The sequence below is a fragment of the Phoxinus phoxinus genome (assembly GCF_949152265.1).
Source record: "Phoxinus phoxinus genome assembly, chromosome: 14".
NCBI classification, from domain to species: domain Eukaryota; kingdom Metazoa; phylum Chordata; class Actinopteri; order Cypriniformes; family Leuciscidae; genus Phoxinus; species Phoxinus phoxinus.
Window position 1 is genome coordinate 8,840,719 of NC_136889.1, and position 19,110 is coordinate 8,859,828.

General features: G+C 38.5%; 2 protein-coding genes across 3 annotated transcripts in view; both read right to left on the reverse strand.

Annotated features, from left to right (window-relative positions):
* Positions 1 to 12,485, reverse strand: part of atrn (attractin) — a 41,118-nt gene extending 28,633 nt beyond the window's left edge. For both annotated transcript variants that reach the window (XM_079634880.1, XM_079634879.1), the window contains exons 1-4: positions 12,001 to 12,485; positions 6,655 to 6,738; positions 4,750 to 4,863; positions 2,812 to 2,940 (exon numbers count right to left, since the gene is read on the reverse strand). In XM_079634880.1, coding sequence (XP_079491006.1) covers positions 2,812 to 2,940; positions 4,750 to 4,863; positions 6,655 to 6,738; positions 12,001 to 12,263 — 590 coding nt within the window. In that variant the 5' untranslated portion in view covers positions 12,264 to 12,485. The remainder of the gene's footprint in view (positions 1 to 2,811; positions 2,941 to 4,749; positions 4,864 to 6,654; positions 6,739 to 12,000) is intronic.
* Positions 12,486 to 13,068: 583 nt separating this feature from the next.
* Positions 13,069 to 19,110, reverse strand: part of eif2ak3 (eukaryotic translation initiation factor 2-alpha kinase 3) — a 29,778-nt gene continuing 23,736 nt past the window's right edge. Inside the window, exons 11-17 of the mRNA XM_079635004.1 lie at positions 18,855 to 18,977; positions 18,620 to 18,769; positions 17,144 to 17,831; positions 16,884 to 17,057; positions 16,626 to 16,727; positions 16,089 to 16,151; positions 13,069 to 15,026 (exon numbers count right to left, since the gene is read on the reverse strand). Coding sequence (XP_079491130.1) covers positions 14,847 to 15,026; positions 16,089 to 16,151; positions 16,626 to 16,727; positions 16,884 to 17,057; positions 17,144 to 17,831; positions 18,620 to 18,769; positions 18,855 to 18,977 — 1,480 coding nt within the window. The 3' untranslated portion in view covers positions 13,069 to 14,846. The remainder of the gene's footprint in view (positions 15,027 to 16,088; positions 16,152 to 16,625; positions 16,728 to 16,883; positions 17,058 to 17,143; positions 17,832 to 18,619; positions 18,770 to 18,854; positions 18,978 to 19,110) is intronic.

Consider the following 19,110-nt stretch of genomic DNA (forward strand, 5'->3'; position numbering starts at 1 on the left):
CTAGTCCTAATAATTATTTTGGTATAATCATATCAATATACATTTTTTGTTGCTGTTATGATTGATAATTGATTTGAGTTAATTTGATGATATAAAATTATTTGAAGCTTAAAATGTATGCCATATAACAAATTAACTCATTCATTACAATGACTTCAGTTTAATGATTGTCCTTGCACCAAACACACATATTATGTAAGCCTATTGTTACACTGTTTGCTTAGGCATTTACCTTTTCCACTGTTAGGAATTGTACTCAGTAGACATTAGATCTTGTCAATATTGTCCAGCTATTTCCCATACAACAGTGTCAGGCTATACAGTGGACGTTTAGTCTACAGTAAAAACATCTCGATTTAGAAAAGCTGCATACACTAATTCAGCGACACACACAGAGAAACATAGTCGTGTGTGTCACAGGGTCCATAAAGCATTTACAACGGCAAGGCAAATAAAACCTTACACAATACTTTTGGTAAATATTTTAACTTCATCTTAAGTTAATGATTGCTTTCGAAGCTTACAAATATCTTATAAACAGCTGTGTCGAAGGAGAAGATATTCGAATTGAACCTGAAGAGAAGTGTGTACAAACAGGCGCATTAGTAGGCAGCTCACTCTCCTCTAAAGCTGAACATGGGGGGGGGGAAAGGGACAGCAGAGAATCACAGGCAGTCTAGCATCTGTCTTTCAGCTTTACGTGTTTTTGTGAGTGTCTGCAGTGTGTGTCAGGCTTGGTGTTTGATGTTCTATTGATACTGCACGCCAGTGTTTTTTTGGGTCCTCGTGAATGCAGTCGCTATAGAAACTGCCGCAGTCGCAGTCAGGACTTCACATGAGCAGTTCCTGACACAGACACAGAGGTCAAAGACATCTGTGCTTTCTCTTTCCCGCTCTTCTTAAATTACTCTGACCTGCATTTTCTTGTTCTAGCTCTTGTTCTCTAGTGTACAGAGCCTTAAAGGGACAGTTCAGCCAAAAATTGGTCATCATGGAATCTTATGTCCTTCCAAAATACACAAAGTGCTACGGCTGCCTCGATGGAAATGTATAACTGGACGTCTTGTAACTTTAATTGAATAGCCCTGGCATAGTGTATAGAGCAGAACTCTTTGTCTGTGACCTTGACCTGCCTGTGATTTGCTATGCGGGAACAGATGAAGTTGCATTTTCACTGTATATTTAAAGTGACTGAAATCACTATAAACCAAACTTGACTTGATTTTCATGAGGCATATCTCACATTTGATCTGAAGCATTGCAAACTTCTTTTGTGTTCCACAGAAAAAAAGGAAGTCATACATGTTTGGAACGACATGCGAGAGAGTAAATGATTACAGAATGTTCCTTTTTGGGTGAACTATCACTTTAGGACACATCCACGGTAGATGGCCTGAGGATTCTGGGTGATGTGTCCTAAAGTATTAGTTCACCAAAAAGGAACATTCTGTAATCATTTACTCTCTCGCATGTCATTCCAAACATGTATGACTTTTTCTCTATCTTCACCATTATACAGCCACAAATTATCCATTGTCATTGATGGATATTCACAAGTAGCCATGTATCTGGGATTTCAAGATACTTGCCTTATTAAAAATAACGTGGTTTGTTTGTTTAAAGTCCCTCTATATGCAATTTTATTTTGGAGGACTTTTACAATAGGTTTACATGCACCCAAGTTCAAATAAGACTTTCGTTTTCTGACAATATACATTGCATCACCTCACTTCTCACAGTGTCTGAAACTGTTTGATAAACGATTCCATCTCTTTAACCCCACCTTCCTGGGAGCCTACTGTGCTCTGATTGGTCAGTTGGCCAAGTCTGTTGTGGTCTACCACTTGCAGAGTGTTGTAAACAAAGCGGCTACAACCATATCTGAATTTCAGCTATCAATTCGAGCACGAGTCGTCATCCTTCAGTGGTGTATGCAAAGTGGATTTACTTCCAGCTCAGAAAACAGCGTCTTCTTGACATGTCGACCGAATTCCAGTGTTAAAGGGCCGGTCAAAGAAGATGATGTTTGCGGGCAGCCAATGAAGACCACAGGCTGGCATTACACAAAATTGTTATGTAGGTTTGAGCAGGAAGTAAGACTGGAATTACTGACGACTCGTTTCAGGCAGTTCAGAATTGTTTCGTTTTTTTAATTTAGGAGACAATAACTCCTTTTATAGCGCACATTGATCTTTGAAACCGCAATATTACACATATAAAAAAAGGTGATGGATAGCTTAGTAACGAAGCTGTAAAGGTTAAAGTTTCAAAGTCCTAAGTTTCAAAGAGTAACAAGCATGTTTACAAGCTTCCTTCCAGTCTACTGCGTAAACATGCAGATGTCTGGACTCATCTAAACTGAATGGAAACTTGAGTGCTACATAGGCAGCAAACTACAATAATGCATTCGAGTACACTACAGTTCAAACGTTGGAGTACAATTTTTTTGGTTAAAAGTTTCTTACACAGGTTGAATTTATTAGAATAAAAAAGTAAAATTTTGCAACAGATTTTTATTATTGTAAATATTTTATATTTTAATACAATATAAAACGTAACGCAAGCGGAATTTTCAGTATCATTACTCCAGTCTTTAGCGTCACATGATCCTTCAGAAATCAAGTTAATGTTTTTGTGGGAACCACGATAAATTTTTCCAGTATTCGTCGATGAATTAAAAGTTCAATACAGCTTTTGTTCACTTGTTCCTCCATTAGACGCTGTCTAAGCAAGCAGCTCACTGGGTTTTGTAAAAGAACTACAGTACCGCCGTGAGCACCAGCCTGTTTCGGCCCAGGAATGAAAGCTTACCTGTAGGAGATGTTGAAGCCAGTGAGATTATACGCAGCGTCACTGAAGAAGTGTAGCAGGGCGAAGCCAGACTGTGCCACCACCTCTGGGAAGGTCTCGTTGCTGTAGCTCTCAGGAACAATCAAACCGCTGGAACATGGAAGAGAACAACACAGACCCTTTAATACAGGGGTCACCAAACTTTTTTCTCTGGGGGCCACATTATCGTTTCTGAGTGTGATGGGGGGGGCTGGGCCGGGTCAGCTATATAACATAGAATTGTATGACTCAGACCAAAATGACAACCAGCAGGCCTCATCTAACCTTTCCATGGGTAGCTAGTAGGTGAGCTTAGCTAGCTCGGACAGCAGCCTGGTTGACCTGAGTTTGGCGAAGCAATACATTCTGTTGTGCAGCCAGTCCGCCTTTCATTCTCCGAATCCTGTCTTCTCTTGCTTGCCCTCGCAAGCTAGTATACTCTTTGTGGCGGGTTTCGTGCCACACTTTCTTTAAAATTATAATACAAACTGCACGGTCCTTACACTGAACAAAAAAATAATCGTTGGTCCACTGTTCTTTGAAAACTCTGCACTCTCTATCAACTTTTCGTTTAACGCTAGCCATTTTGCTGTCCTGAACACTGACAGTTCTCTGCATGTGCGTTGTCTGTCACTGCTTGATCTCGAGCATGTCGGGTGATGAAAATTTTACAAATTTATAAATAAATATACATTTTTAACTGAAAAAAATCAACACAATACCAGATGCAGACATGTCATTATTTTCCAAAAAGCAATAAAAAAAATGGGCCATGACGACTTTTGGGGATTGCCTCATAGGGCCGGTTCAAGTAGTGGGGGGCAGAGGGGCTGGGGGGCCAGTCAAAGGGGGGTGGCGGGCCTTAGCTTGGTGACCCATGCTTTAATACCTCTGCTGAAAGAGAGCGCAACAGGCTCAATAGTTTAATCGCTTTCTCATTTAATTGTACTCTATTAGAGGGTCTGTGTACTTTATTTTTTTAATGGGCTGTTTCAAAATTATTAGTGCTGGCTTTTTGTAAGAATTTTAAAGATTTTTGTATATGTTCGGCCAAATATTGTTCAAACTTTTGGCATATTGGTGTGATCACTTCTGAATCACTATCCAAGTGCACTTCTTTAGACTAGCAGGCTCATCTGATCTCACTCGACAAAAAGCACTTGTTGATCACCAAGTAAAACTGTAATCTTGTGAAATATTACAATTTTAAATAACCGTTTTCTATTTTAATATATTGTAAACTAATTTATTCCTGATGGCAAAGCTGAATTTTCAGCATCGTTACACCAGTCACGAATACACCAGTAAACTTTTTTTTTTTAAACAAATTATTATTATTATCAATGTTGAAAGCAGTTGTGCTGCTTAATGTTTTTGTGGAAAACGTGATGCATTTTTTCAGGATTCTTGAAAGTTCAAAAGAACAGCATTTATTTAAAATTTAAATATTTTGTAACATTATAAATGCCTTTACTGTCACTTAAATGATCAATTAAATGCATCCTTGCTGAATAAAAGTATCAATTTCATAAAAAACTAAATTAAAAATCTTCCTGGTCTCAACCTTTTGAAAGGTTAGTGTATTTCACAGAGTGGTTCTCCTAACGGTAGCTGTCATGTTAAGATCACATTACCAGTCAAACGCCATGAACTTTATCCTATAACCAGTCTATTTTGGTTGAAGAATCAATCATGGATGACACATATGTCAGGGAATTTCCAGCAGCCCACAGGTATGATTCTAGGGGTCATTCATACCGTTTAAAACCAGTGTCTGATGTGGTGCAAGTACACTAGCCCTCAGGAACAGTCCTGTATTCTAATCTGATCCTGGATTAACAGGTCATTACCTGGAAATCTCACTCCTCCTGTTTAAACCTCATGCACACACACAGAAATGATGAGAAAAGAAGAGAATACCTGAAGGCAGCGAGTAAAGGAGAGTAGATGGAGTCTCCATCGTACACGTACAGATGATCCCAGCTGCACTCCGTGGCAAAATGCTCAAAGCGAAGCCTCAGGATAGAGTTTGGCCTGCCGAGAAAAAGACGACCATCAACCACCATAACACACACACACACACACACACACTAGGTATCTGATATAGAGGTCAGCTACATGACCCAAACCTGACAGGACCCGACAAGCTGTTTAAGGGTGTTTACAGACATGTAGATTGTTTGTTTTGCTCCAAAATAGGGATTTAAATTGTTACAATGTTGCATTTTCTTCTATATTGTTTTACAGCGGGAATCGGGACATCATTCTTGCAATGCACCTAACAAACAAAAGCGTTAAAAAAAAAAAAAATGCTTCAAACAAGCCAGGCGTGAAACACCTTAAAGACCCACTCCGATGAAAATCATGTTTTTCTAGGTGTTAACATGTTCTTGTGGCATTTTTCTGATGTTAGAGGACATATCTTGAGAAAAATAAGCTCAAAGTTGTATTTCTGAGTATTTCTACATTCAAATGTCAGTGAATCAGTAGCAGACGCTAAAATGCCGTTTAAAATAGACTGGAGTTATGACGTAGTAACTCCACTGGGCGGGGCCACGAGCTCATACTCAAATTGGAACACAAACTGTCACAAATAAGTCACTTTTCACCGTCTATCAATCGTCAAAACTAAAGTTTGGAGAGCACAGACTGATACCGTCAGTAATTACATCATTACATAATGAGAGCGGGCAGCCAGCCTCCTCCAGCCAAGCAACAGGCGACATTCGTGCATGTGAAATTCCGCGCTCGTCCAAGTAGACTTGCACACGCCGGGTGGCGACGAGTTTCGCCTGTCGCAGTCGTTTGTCCTCTCGTGTGTCAAGCCCATCACTCGTGAGAGAGTCAGTCAGTTTTTCAGATAGAGCGGTGACATTAGCATCATAATAATCCCGAAATTCCGAGCAATCCACTGATAAATATGTCCTGATTGATCACTGTGGGAGGGATGAAATATTGAGACGAAGTCGAGCTGTTTTTTACCGCGACGTCTCGGAGTGAAATAATGATCGGTGATCGGTGATAACTTTGATTAACTTCGGGTAATAATAATTAACGTGTATATATAATACTGTAATGCTTCTCCGTGCCAACGGCTCCGCCCACAACGCAGAGGCGAATTGCTAATGAGCTACTGCCGCTCTGCTGAAGCGAAGTCCCAGAAAACGGCACAGGTTTTAAGATTTTGGCTAAAAATGGCATAATCATAATTTAAAGACCACTGGGAATGTTTAAAAATAGCTCAAAATATGATCGGAGTGGGACTTTAAGTTTTTAATAAATAAAAATTAGCATTATGGGTATAATTATTTGATATAGGATTGACATTCATTTAAAACTTGAATCAAATCAATTACATGATTATGACAATTAATTCATTGCATATTAACATTTACCAAATGATGATCATTTCACATTTGTGTGGCAGAAAATCATGATTCACAAAATCACGATCCACAATCTTATCACAATGCGTTTTTTATTTGTTTTTAATAATATTTTGCAAGTTACTCAGCGGTACATCCAAAATGATTTCCCCATTTTAAAAAACAGCTCGACAATATAAGAAAAAAAATAATAATGATAGATCATTTAAGTCTGGCTTTTGAAGTCAATATAATGGTTGGTCTTTTACCATATAAATAAACAAATCTATTATTGGTGTCTTGGGAAAAAAAGAGAGAAAGTAATCAATGTTAAAGGCTTTAAAATGTAACAATCCCGGCGGTCAGGTCAGGTTAATAGGTCTCATTTACAGGCCAAACACAGGCTTAAGGTTCAGACCTCTAATCTGAGAAAGAGTTTGATTTTTAGACCAATACTCACTGTCCCTCAATAAGCCACGTGCACTTGGTCTTGTATTTGTAGTGTCCTGCTCCGTCAGAGAGGTAACCAGAGGGTCCTGTTAGCCTGTGTATGACACACACACACACAGCATTACTACACCAATCGAAACACAGCTACTAAAACACACACACACCTTAAGGGACATGTAAATATTTGTGCTGTCAATCAATTCAAAACAATAACTAATTAATCTCACATGTTTCTGTAATTCATCACAATCACACCAAACATTAAAATCTGTAATATATTTGTATATATAGTAATACATATTTTCACACTGAATCACCAAATTAATGTAGAATCAACCTAAAGAGAGTATATTTTTAAATATTTGCTTAATGTCATCTTTTTTTTACTGAACTATGAATGAAGGTATCACCAATACAACTCAACTCTATTAAATTGATTTTTTTTTAATCAAATTCTGTGGATTATATCAATTCAACATTACAGTATAATTGAAAACCATAATTTTTTTAACATTTAATAGGCATAAAAAATACGTTTTTATTTAAAACTTTTAATTTAAGTAAACTTAATTGTACACCGTGTAACGTTTTGTTCAAAATCAACACAATTTTAATAAGTCAATGCATCAATCCTTCTTCCAAAACATGTTTTTGTTTTACCGATTCACTAAGCCTGTTTTAAGTGTCTATATTTTAGACCTGACAGGATGGTTTTCACAGGAAATTGCAAACATGCGTCACTTGCCCGTGTGAGCTTTGACGCGTGTATGGTGTGAGTGCCTTAGTTAGTTATCACAGTGAGCTAGAATAGTTTGACAAGGAGCACACTAAATCTCAAACCTCCGGGAATCATCCGTTTAAAAAAAAACACAGAACAGAGAGTCTGCTGGCAAAAAGAGACAGAGCTCTTAATAAAACAAGAATCAAAATTGGCTTGGCTTTTCGGAGATGGAGAACTGAGGGATTTTAAATGTTGTAACAGCGACGAAGAGATGGCGTTTTTATTACTCAACAGGTCAGCAAGGTATTTGATGGAACAGATAAATTGGCATATGTGGCTAGCAGAGTTCATTGTCAAGCATGATTTATTGTGAAGGGTCATTTCATTATGGTTGTTGTAGCGCTGTGCTGGAATTTATTTTTAAGCAAGTACTGTGTCTATTAAATGAGTATAGCTACAGTAATGTTTTCAGCTATTCAGCTGATCGTTTACATCTAAATTGGTTTCTCTTAAAGGGATAGTTCACTTTAAAATGAAAATTCTGTCATCACATACTCACCCTCAAGTTGTTTCAAACCTGTATGAATTTCTTTCTTCTGCTGAACACAAAGGAAGATATTTTGAAGAAGGTCAGTAACCAAACAGTTAACTGGTCCCATTTACTTCCATAGTAGGAACAAATATACTATGGCAGTCAATGGGAACAGTTAACTGTTTGGTAACTGACATTCTTATAAATATCTTCCTTTGTGTTCAGCAGAAGAAAGAAATTCATACAGGTTCGAAACAACTTGAGGGTGGGTATATAATGACAGAATTTTCATTTTAAAGTGAACTATCCCTTTAAGATTTTCCCACACATTTTCCCTCAAGTTAGTCACGCTCATTCTGCTGTGCTTCCTACACTGTACATACATTTGCAGTAAAATCTCACTGAAAACTTTCTAATGTGACTGTACCTTTAAGGAGCAGTAACGTCACCTACAATATCGGAGTGTCAATCAGATCATTATCTATGGTATTAAGAAATGTGTAGAGCTATTTCAACATCAATATCACAAATATAGTCTTAACTGGTAGGGCCTACATTGCGATACCCCATTATGAACAACCTACTGATATATGCAGCCAGGTGTGTGTAATGTATGTGTCAGTTTGTGTGGCGATAAAGTATCTGAACTGAAGCCCCTGACTAAAGTCTCAAAGAGCTTTGTTAACATAAAAAAACCCAGTTCATTAACACACCCACAATCCTGTGGGGTCTGCACATACACACTCCAGCAGACAGCTGTGACAAACACACATCACTGAGACGTGATTCTCAACGGCGCACAGCAATCTTCCACCCAGCCAATTAGATCATCATTCAACAACGTCCCATTAGAATCATCAACAATTAAAATCACGCATTTCTTCAAATAAAGCACAGGCGTTAGATAATAGGCAAACAATGGCTGAATAATTGAGCTGTTGTGCTTTTTCCTGGCAGTCTCCATTCAGCCTTTATGATGATAGACGACAGCTGAGAGGATGTCAGAAATGCCTTTCTACAATAAGTGATTTCAAACCTGGGTCTACTGAGAATTGGACTTGCTACTGTACGTGTAAGAGACGGAGCACTTAGTGCGAGTGTGAAGCTGCAGTTTAACAGAACAAACCATCAGACGGCGTTTAGCAGAAATGCTGTCTCAGTCCGGTCAGGGCGACATTCTGGGAAAGGAATGGATGCTTCATGTGTGTGGCTGGTGTGGAGGAAACAGTCAGGCTTCTGTACTTCAATAAATGATCCACTAAAAAGAGGCCATTTAGTAAAGCAGATCCTGTTGCTGATAATTGTGTTATGGAATTATGAATTGGCCAGCAAATTAGACAACATGCAGCATACAACAACATCACGCTTTCATGCAGAATATGCATCCTCTCTTTTTGCGATTTCAAACACAGTCAGGGAACAAATTCTATTAATAGCTATTAGTATAAGAAGAAAAAAATGCAGTATTTAATACAACCCAGTAGGCTCTTTCATACTGAATTTCACAAATACTTCTTACTCAAAAGTATTGTAGCATTACTATGACACTGTCACTCAATGATTACCATACCATATTCACATTTGGTCCTCCAAAAATAAACATGATGTCCAGAAATATTGTATTACCATTAAGCATGGTGACATCTGACATCAAGAGACTCTCTCCATATCAAAAGTCACAGTCACACATACAACATGGTCTTATCCAGAGCTTGACATTAACGGTTTTTGCTGGTTAGCCACTCAGTATCATCACTGACCACAATTTTATTGTAGGGAAATTGTTTTATTAGGGGTGTGACCAATACACTTAGCTCACACCATGAGATGATACACGATATTGAGTTCAGGAGAGTGAGACTTAACAGAGATAACACTATTTTTAATAAATGCTCAATAGCTATATGACTGGAAAAAAGTATTTAAATCGACTGAAAGTCAGAAAACACAAAACAATACAGGTGCATTTTGAAATGTTTTAACTAATCTAGGGCCGTCATACCCAACGATTATTTGGGTAATCGAGTAATCAGACGATTTTGTTGATTAATCGGATACTTTTTTTGTGTTCATAGAAAGAGACCTAAGTGAACAATAGCCTTTAAAATGACTTAAAATACATATATAATAACAATGAAGCAATAATAAGTGGTTCAACTAAAGTATCAGAAGCAAGTAATCAAATGGTTTTATTATATATACATTACAAAAAGGTCTGGTGATTGCTGTGGTTACACTACAGCATGATCAACTCCTTGTTTAATATTGGCCAATTTTAATTTGAGTTATTTTGTTGTGCGATTTTTATTAGTTTGTTTTTTATATTTCTATTTTGCTTTACTTTTACTTCAGTTTCATCTTATTTCAGTAAGTTGCCAAAAAACATTTTAAAGTTTTATTTTAGCTTTATTTCGATTACTAAAAACTATTTTAGTTTTACTTTTACTTTAGCAATAACAACACTGAGTATTATCACTGTCAGATCAGTCAGATTATGATAGAACCTGTGAGCAGAGTCAAAACAATGATTATTATTGTTATTATGATTGCGTGCCCACAATATACATGTCGTCCTTGGCAGGGATCTATATTGAAAAACAGAGCTACTAGTGAATTTACACTCTGTTCCATTGATTTATCATTAGGAAGACAGCAACATTCCTGATCCGAGATGAAACGATAGAATGTTATGAACGGTCTCTGCCTCCAGCGTGGCTGTGTTAAGATTCGTGATTGACACCACATGATCATTTGGCTTCAGTCTGCCTGTCTCTTCTCAGCTATTTGGAGCCAGATTCACCCTGAATGACCCAAAGCCTCCAATGTAACCAGTGTCTCTGCCAGACTTTGCCCATCAGTGAGTCACATCCCATGATGAAGCAGCATGTGGCGTACGTCAGATTCCAATGAAACCTTACAATATTACAGTTCATACTGTACATCAGTGAAGTTGATCTTGTCCGTTTTATGCCAATGTTGAGAATTTACAAAAACCTAACTAATCCAAATAAATTGAGCGGTTTAATCCAAATTTTCTGGAGAGACTCGATCACTTTATACGATGAACAGATTTAATTTAGGCTTTTATTCACATTTAAACATTCATCAACTCACACATCAGTTGTGGTGAACGGAAGCTCATCCATGTTCGCTTGACGTGCGAGAACCAATGAGGTTCATTCTCGTGTTACACAGCACGTTTGAGCTTCGGCAAGAACCAATTAGGTTAATTCTCGCCCATCAAGCATGTTCTGTTGAGCTTATGTTTATGTTTGGTGAACAATGTTTATATGTGAATAAAAGACTGAATTTAATCCGTTCGTCATATAAAGCGATCGAGAAATTTGGACTAAACGACTTTAGCTCTCAGATTTCATCAAAAAGATCCTCATTTGTGTTCCAAAGATGAACTAAAGTCTTACAGGTTTGGAATGACATGAGGGTGAGTAAATGATGACAGGAATTTTAATTTAACTATCCCTTTAAGAGCATTTGGCCAATAAGCTCAAACTTATATAAAAATAAAATAAAAATTGGCATCCCTAGTTTGCATTTAACTATAAAGTACATGACTATATAAAACACCTATATTATGCAAAAAAAAAAAAAACTTTTGTGACATTTGGAAGATTTAGGTGTGCAATTAAGTGATAAATAACAACAATAACTGTTTTGTCAAAGTTATTTAACCTGGGGAAATGTGTCAACAACAGTAAGTATAACTGGAACAGCAATTTATATTGCATTATAAATAAACATGAAAAGCAGTGAGGACTTTGTCTATAGTCAGAACACCACTGCACACTGCTTAGTTATAAACTTTAAGGGCTTCAAGACTTGATTTAGACTTAAATGTAACACCATAAAGCAGTTTCCACTGACAGTATCTGACTCGAATGAGCATCAGATAAGTTACCAAACAGCGCAGATTGTATATCTTCATAATTCCTTAACATGAGCCTTCATGATACGCTGTTAATATTTCATGGATGAACCGGTCCCTGACAAAAGTTACAGAGTGTTCTAAACGAACTTCACGCATTAGACGCGTTCGTGTCAATGTCACGAGCATCAGCTGTGAATAAAAGCCGTTTGTGTCTCACCTGAAGCGGCCGCCGCAGTGCTGGCACTGCTCCCCGACCCATCCCGGCTGGCATACACACACGCCGCTGGCTGTGTTACACTGTCCGTTCAAGCACGGCTTTTCGCACTCCTTCGCCTCCGTGGCCGCGGGCAGACGTACCAGTCCGCTGAGGGCTGTGATGATGAGAATAGATCGCAGAACGGTGCCGTGAAGGCCTACGCGAGCCAGGCCGCGTGAGAGACACCAGCCCCGGCCAAGGGCCCTCCGAACCTCCGCGGCCATTCCCACAGAAACGGCTGACAGACGGTGACGAATCCGCTGCTAGTGACTAGCGTATGATGGGAGACAAAGGATAGCAGTATCGTCGATGCTGTCGGCGGCCCGTGGTTTCTTTGGAGGCGGATTTTTTATCTTTTTTTTTCTTGTTCACATCTTACCGATGCTTATCGCTGCAGTGCCGAGACGCATATTGACACCCGGAAATGACGACATGCGGAAGTGCGCATTGATTGATAAGGAGCGCGGAATTTAATAAAATAATTATGACAATTGGCTCAGAGAAAATAATATAAACATTTACAGTAATATGAAATATTACAGAAATAAAACAATATGATAATAAGTACGTATAATGCAATTGAATTGGGTTTATTCTGTATGATGTATAATGTTTAATTTGTTGGGACATTAAATTAAAAGCAGTAAGCATAATTCTCTACAGTTTTATATTAAATGCGAATTGTTTGTGATAAGGTTAATTTCCACACAATTCTGGTCTATCAATTATTACAGACCAAAAAAAAAGTCTGTAAAAAAAATAGTTAAACAGCGTTCCCTTGTGGCACTTTGTGGTAGTCACATGTAGGCCTACTATGAAAAATTCTAAGAAAAAAAAAGGTCAAATAATTTTTAATTCAAAATCAAGATTTTAATTTAAGGAAAATAGCTTTAGATTTATAGCATGTCTTACAGCAGGAAACTGCTAAAACCTACACTAAATTCAGTTGCATTATATTATAGCATAGTGCATCTAAAAATTATCGTTATTAGTGTATATTCATGTTAGATTTTTTTTTTTTTTTTTTTTAGAAAAAACAAACAAAACACTTTTACAAACATCATAGAACGTTTATTACATTATTGACTTGTAAGAAGTCACAATATTTCAACACACTCCTCTGGATGAAGTGCATTCATATACCTTATTTATACCTCAACCAATCCAACGGATTGATTTTTGTAGTCGACATAAATAAAAACAAACATATTTACATAAACGGCAGGAGACATGGCTCGGCTAAAGAACATGAAACCGGGATTTCAACAGTCACAGAAAAAAAAAACATCTGAAGAAGATTGGACAAACTGAAACTGTCAAAACCAAACACTTAATTAACAATAATGAAACGGGCATCAATAAAATGAATTTAAACCAAGAACTGAGGAGAATTATTAGACGGGGAAATATCTGTTGGAAGGATTTGCCACAGTGATCTGAACAGGATCAGCACTCGTTGCTGTCTTCACTGGGTCGGGTTCACAGATATAGGTTAAAAGGTGAAGGGTTCACAAAGCGGTCCCTGACGTGGATTACAGGACGCAGTCCTCGTGCTTAAGGGTCAAAGGTCATAATCTCAAGTCCGTTCTGCAGCATATGGCCTGTTCAGGAAACGCACCAGTATTCACATACATACAGAAGGTGGAGAGGCACCCGGTGCTCTTCAACGCGACCAGAGATCCAATCCGTCACCACAATCCACTATCGCCATTCTCTCAAACTTTGACAACAATTCTTAGGAAAAACGTCCATAGAAGTTGAAAAAAGTCATAAAAAGCAGTCACTATACAGAAAATTCCATCATATACAAAAGAAAATTCACTCCCTCTAATCAAAATCAGTAAGAAAAATCATACAATCAGTAATTACCTGATATGTTACAATTAAGGGTGTGTGCTGAATATTTGGTCGAAGTGATTCCTCCAGCTGTATCCTTTCTTATTGTGTGATTAGTCAAAGCACTTCTTTCTTATTGTTTTTTGTTGTTTTTTTTCAGGAAAATTTTCAAAATGATCCAGTACACTACCTTTCTGGGTGCTACTGACATGAAGTATTTTACAGAATGATTTTTAAAGTCCCCATTTCAAATCACTCCATTCTAAGTCTCATACTGACCATCACTAACATGTCATTCGTGTCTCAAAGTCCAGCTTAAAGGCAGTTTGAATATTTCCACATCCACTCAGTCATATGCAGATTCATGTTCATGAAGTAACGCGCACATTAGCCACTAACACTGTATCAGCGAGTGGCTATAATGCCTCTGAACTTGTGCGTTCGGTCTTGAACGAGCACCTTTAAAGCACACAAAGCCTCTCTTGCTTGGTATTTAAGCCTATTTACATTAGAAGAGAAAAGGAACTCGTGCAATTTCCCATTTGGAAAGGAAAGCACGCGTCGCACAACTTCCCGTTTAAGACATGCAGAGTGAACGGCGTCCGAAGGCAGGTCATTCATCAGCATTTGTTAGCACTGGAAAAACAACAACTCTCCTCCTACTGCAAGTGTGTGTGTGGGTGTGTTAAAATGCTTCTGGAGCATGGCATCATGGGATTGGTTTAACTATGAGTTGAAAGAAATGCAATGGGGCCTTTTTGTTAATTATCGAACGCCCTTGGCACAAATGCCACAGTGGGCAGCAATTTCATTTGTTTACGATGTGTGTGATTTCCAGTTGTAGAGGTTTGTGGAATGATCTGTTTAGTTGGGCTCAGTTTATCTGAATGTGCGTTGCAAGAGGTGGTGACTGGTTGTGTTTGTCATCCCGCAGACAAGGTACAGTATGTGTGTGTCTTTGAGTGAGAGTTCTAGTTTGATGAGGAAATCTGTCGTGACGGTCGTCCTGCAGACGAAGCGCTGTACGTTCGAGTGCGTGGTCGGATTCTGCAGGGCATCTCCAGCTCCTGGAATAAAGGGGCCTCTGTGATTTCTGACGCCTCTGGGCGTTCCGCGGGCACTCGGGACAGCATACAGCGCACCATCTGTGCCTGAAACACAAACAGATACAATGATATTAGTGTGTGGAATAATTCCTAATAATATATCATTTATATACAAGTGACCGATTGACAACAGCTTACACTAGGGGGCCTCGGCACACTTCAGAAGGGACCACTGGATGACTTCGATTTTTTATTAATAGTATATTACATATATATATATATATATATATATATATATATATATAAATAACTTGATTCAAATGCTAGAAAAACATTGAAAAAAACTATTGTTTTTATTGAAAAACAGATGTCTTAATGTACCTATATCAACACTCCCAGTTTTGTTTATTATATAATATGCTTATATATATATATAGTGAGTGCATTTGACAATGGAAGGCAACAAGCTTTACACTAAGTTGATGAGTTAATTAATCTGTGTTTAATATGCCTATGGTGGTATAGCTTTTTTTTAGATGGATGCCAAGGCTTTTTAGGTCAGGTAGAATCTGCAATCTCTGACCCAGTTTGTTTGCTGGCTTCCATGGCTACAATACGCTGTGTTTTCTGCCAAATGGCAACCTGGGGTGTTGAAATACTATAGGGTAAATTGGCAGTGGGTGGGATCACGCATACCAAAACAAAAACAGACATGGCTACATGGAACAGACATGGAACACACATTTCAAAGTAGAATAACTGGCACTAGCATTGTTTTTCAGAGAAACAAGTGTATGAACGGAGCACATTTCCTATATCTCTGCCAAAATGTGCCATTTTTATGCTTTAGTACGGTTCAAAAAAATGACATACAGCACCTTTAAGGCGAATTTTGGTACGCTTTAAATACAACTGATTTAACATTCTACATTTAGCTGCACTAAAAACAGGTCAGGTTTTATGTTCTAAAACAGGTCTGACAACTGCATTCTGCTGCTGTGTGAATGAAAACAAGCATTAGGCTGGACATGTTGATGTTGTAATTGTAACCTTGCTCCTATAGGGGGCACTAGAAGTGTTGTTCATCTTTGAGATTTCCCAATTGTACAGTCACTCCCACTCCACCTCCATTGCAAAATACCCAGCAGTATAGGCACACAAACTTACTTCTAGGACATTGGCCTTACAGAAAGCAGCAGGAAACTGTAGGGCTCTGACCTCTGTGAGAGTCTGAAAGAAAATCAGCGAGATGTTTACCAATCAGTACAAAATAATTCAATATTCCATTTGTATTCACATGAGTATACCATCGTTCAAACGTTTTTTTTTGGTTTTTTTAAAGAAATTAATACTTTTAATTATTAAGGATCCATTAAATTGATCTAAAGTGACAGTAAAGACATTTATAATGTTATAAAGTATTTATATTTCAAATGCTGTTCATTGATAATAAGAAGAAAGGTTTTTTGAACACCAAAAATCAACATATTTGAATGATTTATGAAGGATTATGTGACACTGAAGACTGGAGTAATGGCAGCTTTACCAGCACAGGAATAAATTACATTTTAAAATAGAAATTTTAATAGTTTAATTTTTTTTTAAATGCAGCCCTAGGAGAGCATTCGACTTCCTTCAAAATCATAAAATACTACAAACTCCAAACTTTTGAATGGTAGTGTTCTTAAATATATGCAGTCTTACCCTGACTCTCTCCATCTGGGTGCGGAATGGACAGAGAAGCTCAAAAAGAATCAGGCCAAGTGAATAAATGTCCACCTTGTGAGAATAAGAATTCCCAGACAGCTAAAGAGGGGAAAAAGGAAGAGATGAGAGAGGGAAAAAAATTCTGCCAAGTAGAAATCAGATCTTTTTCCTTTGCTTGTTTTACGCTAAACAAGCACCAGAATTGTTTTCGCTCTAAATTGTGTATAGTTTGTGCAGAGAGTGAATGGAACTGACCTGTTCAGGGCTCATGTAGAGTTTGGTGCCCACTTGGCCAGTGTGACGGGCATACATTGGCATTGGTGTGAGGTTACTCAGCTCCTCATCATCTTCCTCCTGATCCATAGCAGTGACCAGTCCGAAGTCTCCCACCTTCACCACGTCATCCATTGTGAAGAAGATATTGGATGGCTGAGAGAGAAAGAGAAGGAAATGAAAGAGCAGTTTGCATCGGGAAAACCCCTCACTGCAATCACGTTTAATTTTCAGCATCCTACCTTAAGATCTCTGTGCATAAGTCCTTTGCCATGCAGGAAATCCACAGCTTCTGCGATCTGCAGGAAGATATCCAGACACTGACTGTGCTCCCTGAGCTCAGGCAAACACCTCTGGGCCATCCAGTCCTTCAGGTTCTCCTTCCTGCACAGCTGCATCTGAATGTACAAGTACACCTTAGGTGTGAGCGGGGGCCGCGTGACAGGGCAGGGGGTGCTGGGGGCCAGGCTCAGAGAGGTGGGCCTTGATGGCAAGTTAGAGGGTGGTCCCGCTGATGTACTACGCTGGGTTTTGGAGCCAGACTGTGAAAGGCACGCAGGTGGCACAGGTGTACTTCCGCTGAGGTCACTGTCATTGTCCTGGTGTTCACAGCCTGAGTCCTCAAAAACTATATCGAAGGAGGAAGAAGTGCAGTCGCCATGAGCAACTGTGCGGGGAGGGCAGAGCTCAAAAGAGTGGGGGGAATCCGAGACCTCCAGGACAGCGTCTGGGTCGGCCTGACTGTCACGCTCTGACATCATACTGTCCGGTCCCAGGCCTTCCACACACACCTGATCCCCGATGCACACACTCGTGTCCCCACCGGCCGCACACATGCATGAGGAGTCCACTGGAGAAGGAGTGGCCACAGGAACCTTGACTGAGAATGCCTCCATGTGGTCAGGAGAGCTCAGTAACCAGTCAGCAGTACTGAGAAAAAAACAAAAATCATTCCCATTAATGTCCTTGCTTCACTAAAATACACCTGATTTATATTTATAATAAAAATAAATAAATAAAATTGAATTAGAGAACAGAAAGACAGACAAATAATAGACAGACAGACATACAGATAATAGATAGATAGATAGATAGACTGGCAGAAATACAACAGACAATTGATAGTTAGACAAACAGATACATAACAGAGAGTTAGACAAATATTAGTTAGAAAGACAGACATACAAATAATAGAGTTAGCTATAATAATAATACCTAAAAATACCCAGAAAGTCAAGCAGACAGAGACCAATAATAGACACAGTTACACAGAAAGATAGATAATAGATAGCCAGACAGAGCAACAGATATGTATTTACATGCAAACTATTGTAAACATGTACATGAAAGTGATCAGAAAATGTTGCAAGCTCAATTCAAACTTGTGTCATTTACATGAGCACTATGACTTAATGTGCATGTGCTAACTGCGACTTAATTTTAAATTTAATGCAAATGATTTTATATTTATGCTTTTTTTGATGCATTTCAATGAATTTTCCCATTTTGAAAATTCATTCAATTGACTGCAATATCTCTAAATATTCCTGATAATGAAACATTTTATATCCAAGCTTAAAATGTACATTTACTAGAGTAGTTTTCATTATTTTTTACAGGTCCAGAGATCATATCTTTAAAATATCTCTGGCTATCCATGACCGCAACAACCCTGTATTTATCACAAATGTATTTATGTTCAAGAGCATTCTGCACACCTGGCGTCTTTGAGCCAGCGTTTGTCCATGTCCTCCTGCCAGCCCTGGGGCGGACTCTCCTGCCAAGCGTTAAAATAACGGATGATGCCTTGGTGTTCCAGCTTAGCTAGAGCCTTTACTTCTCGCATGACCTTCTCACGAGCCAACTCCCTACAATCACAATCACAGCATTAAACATAAACATACAGACACCTGTATCATGCTTTTTATGGAGTGTTAAAGTTTTGACTGTTACCTGTTGGGTAGACGGATCCTCTTGATGGCGTAGTTGCAGTCATCCACCTTGTTGCGCGCCTCAAACACGACACCAAATCCACCACGTCCCAAACACTGAACTGGCTCAAAGTCTGTCAAGTATCTGATACACACAAACAAACCCAAATCAGTTATGAATAAAGTAATTTGTGTTCTGCTGATCTAAAGCACCACTTAAAAAGGACAACGGTATGTTGTGCAATAAAACAGCTGTTTGTGTCGGTGTTCAAATGAGC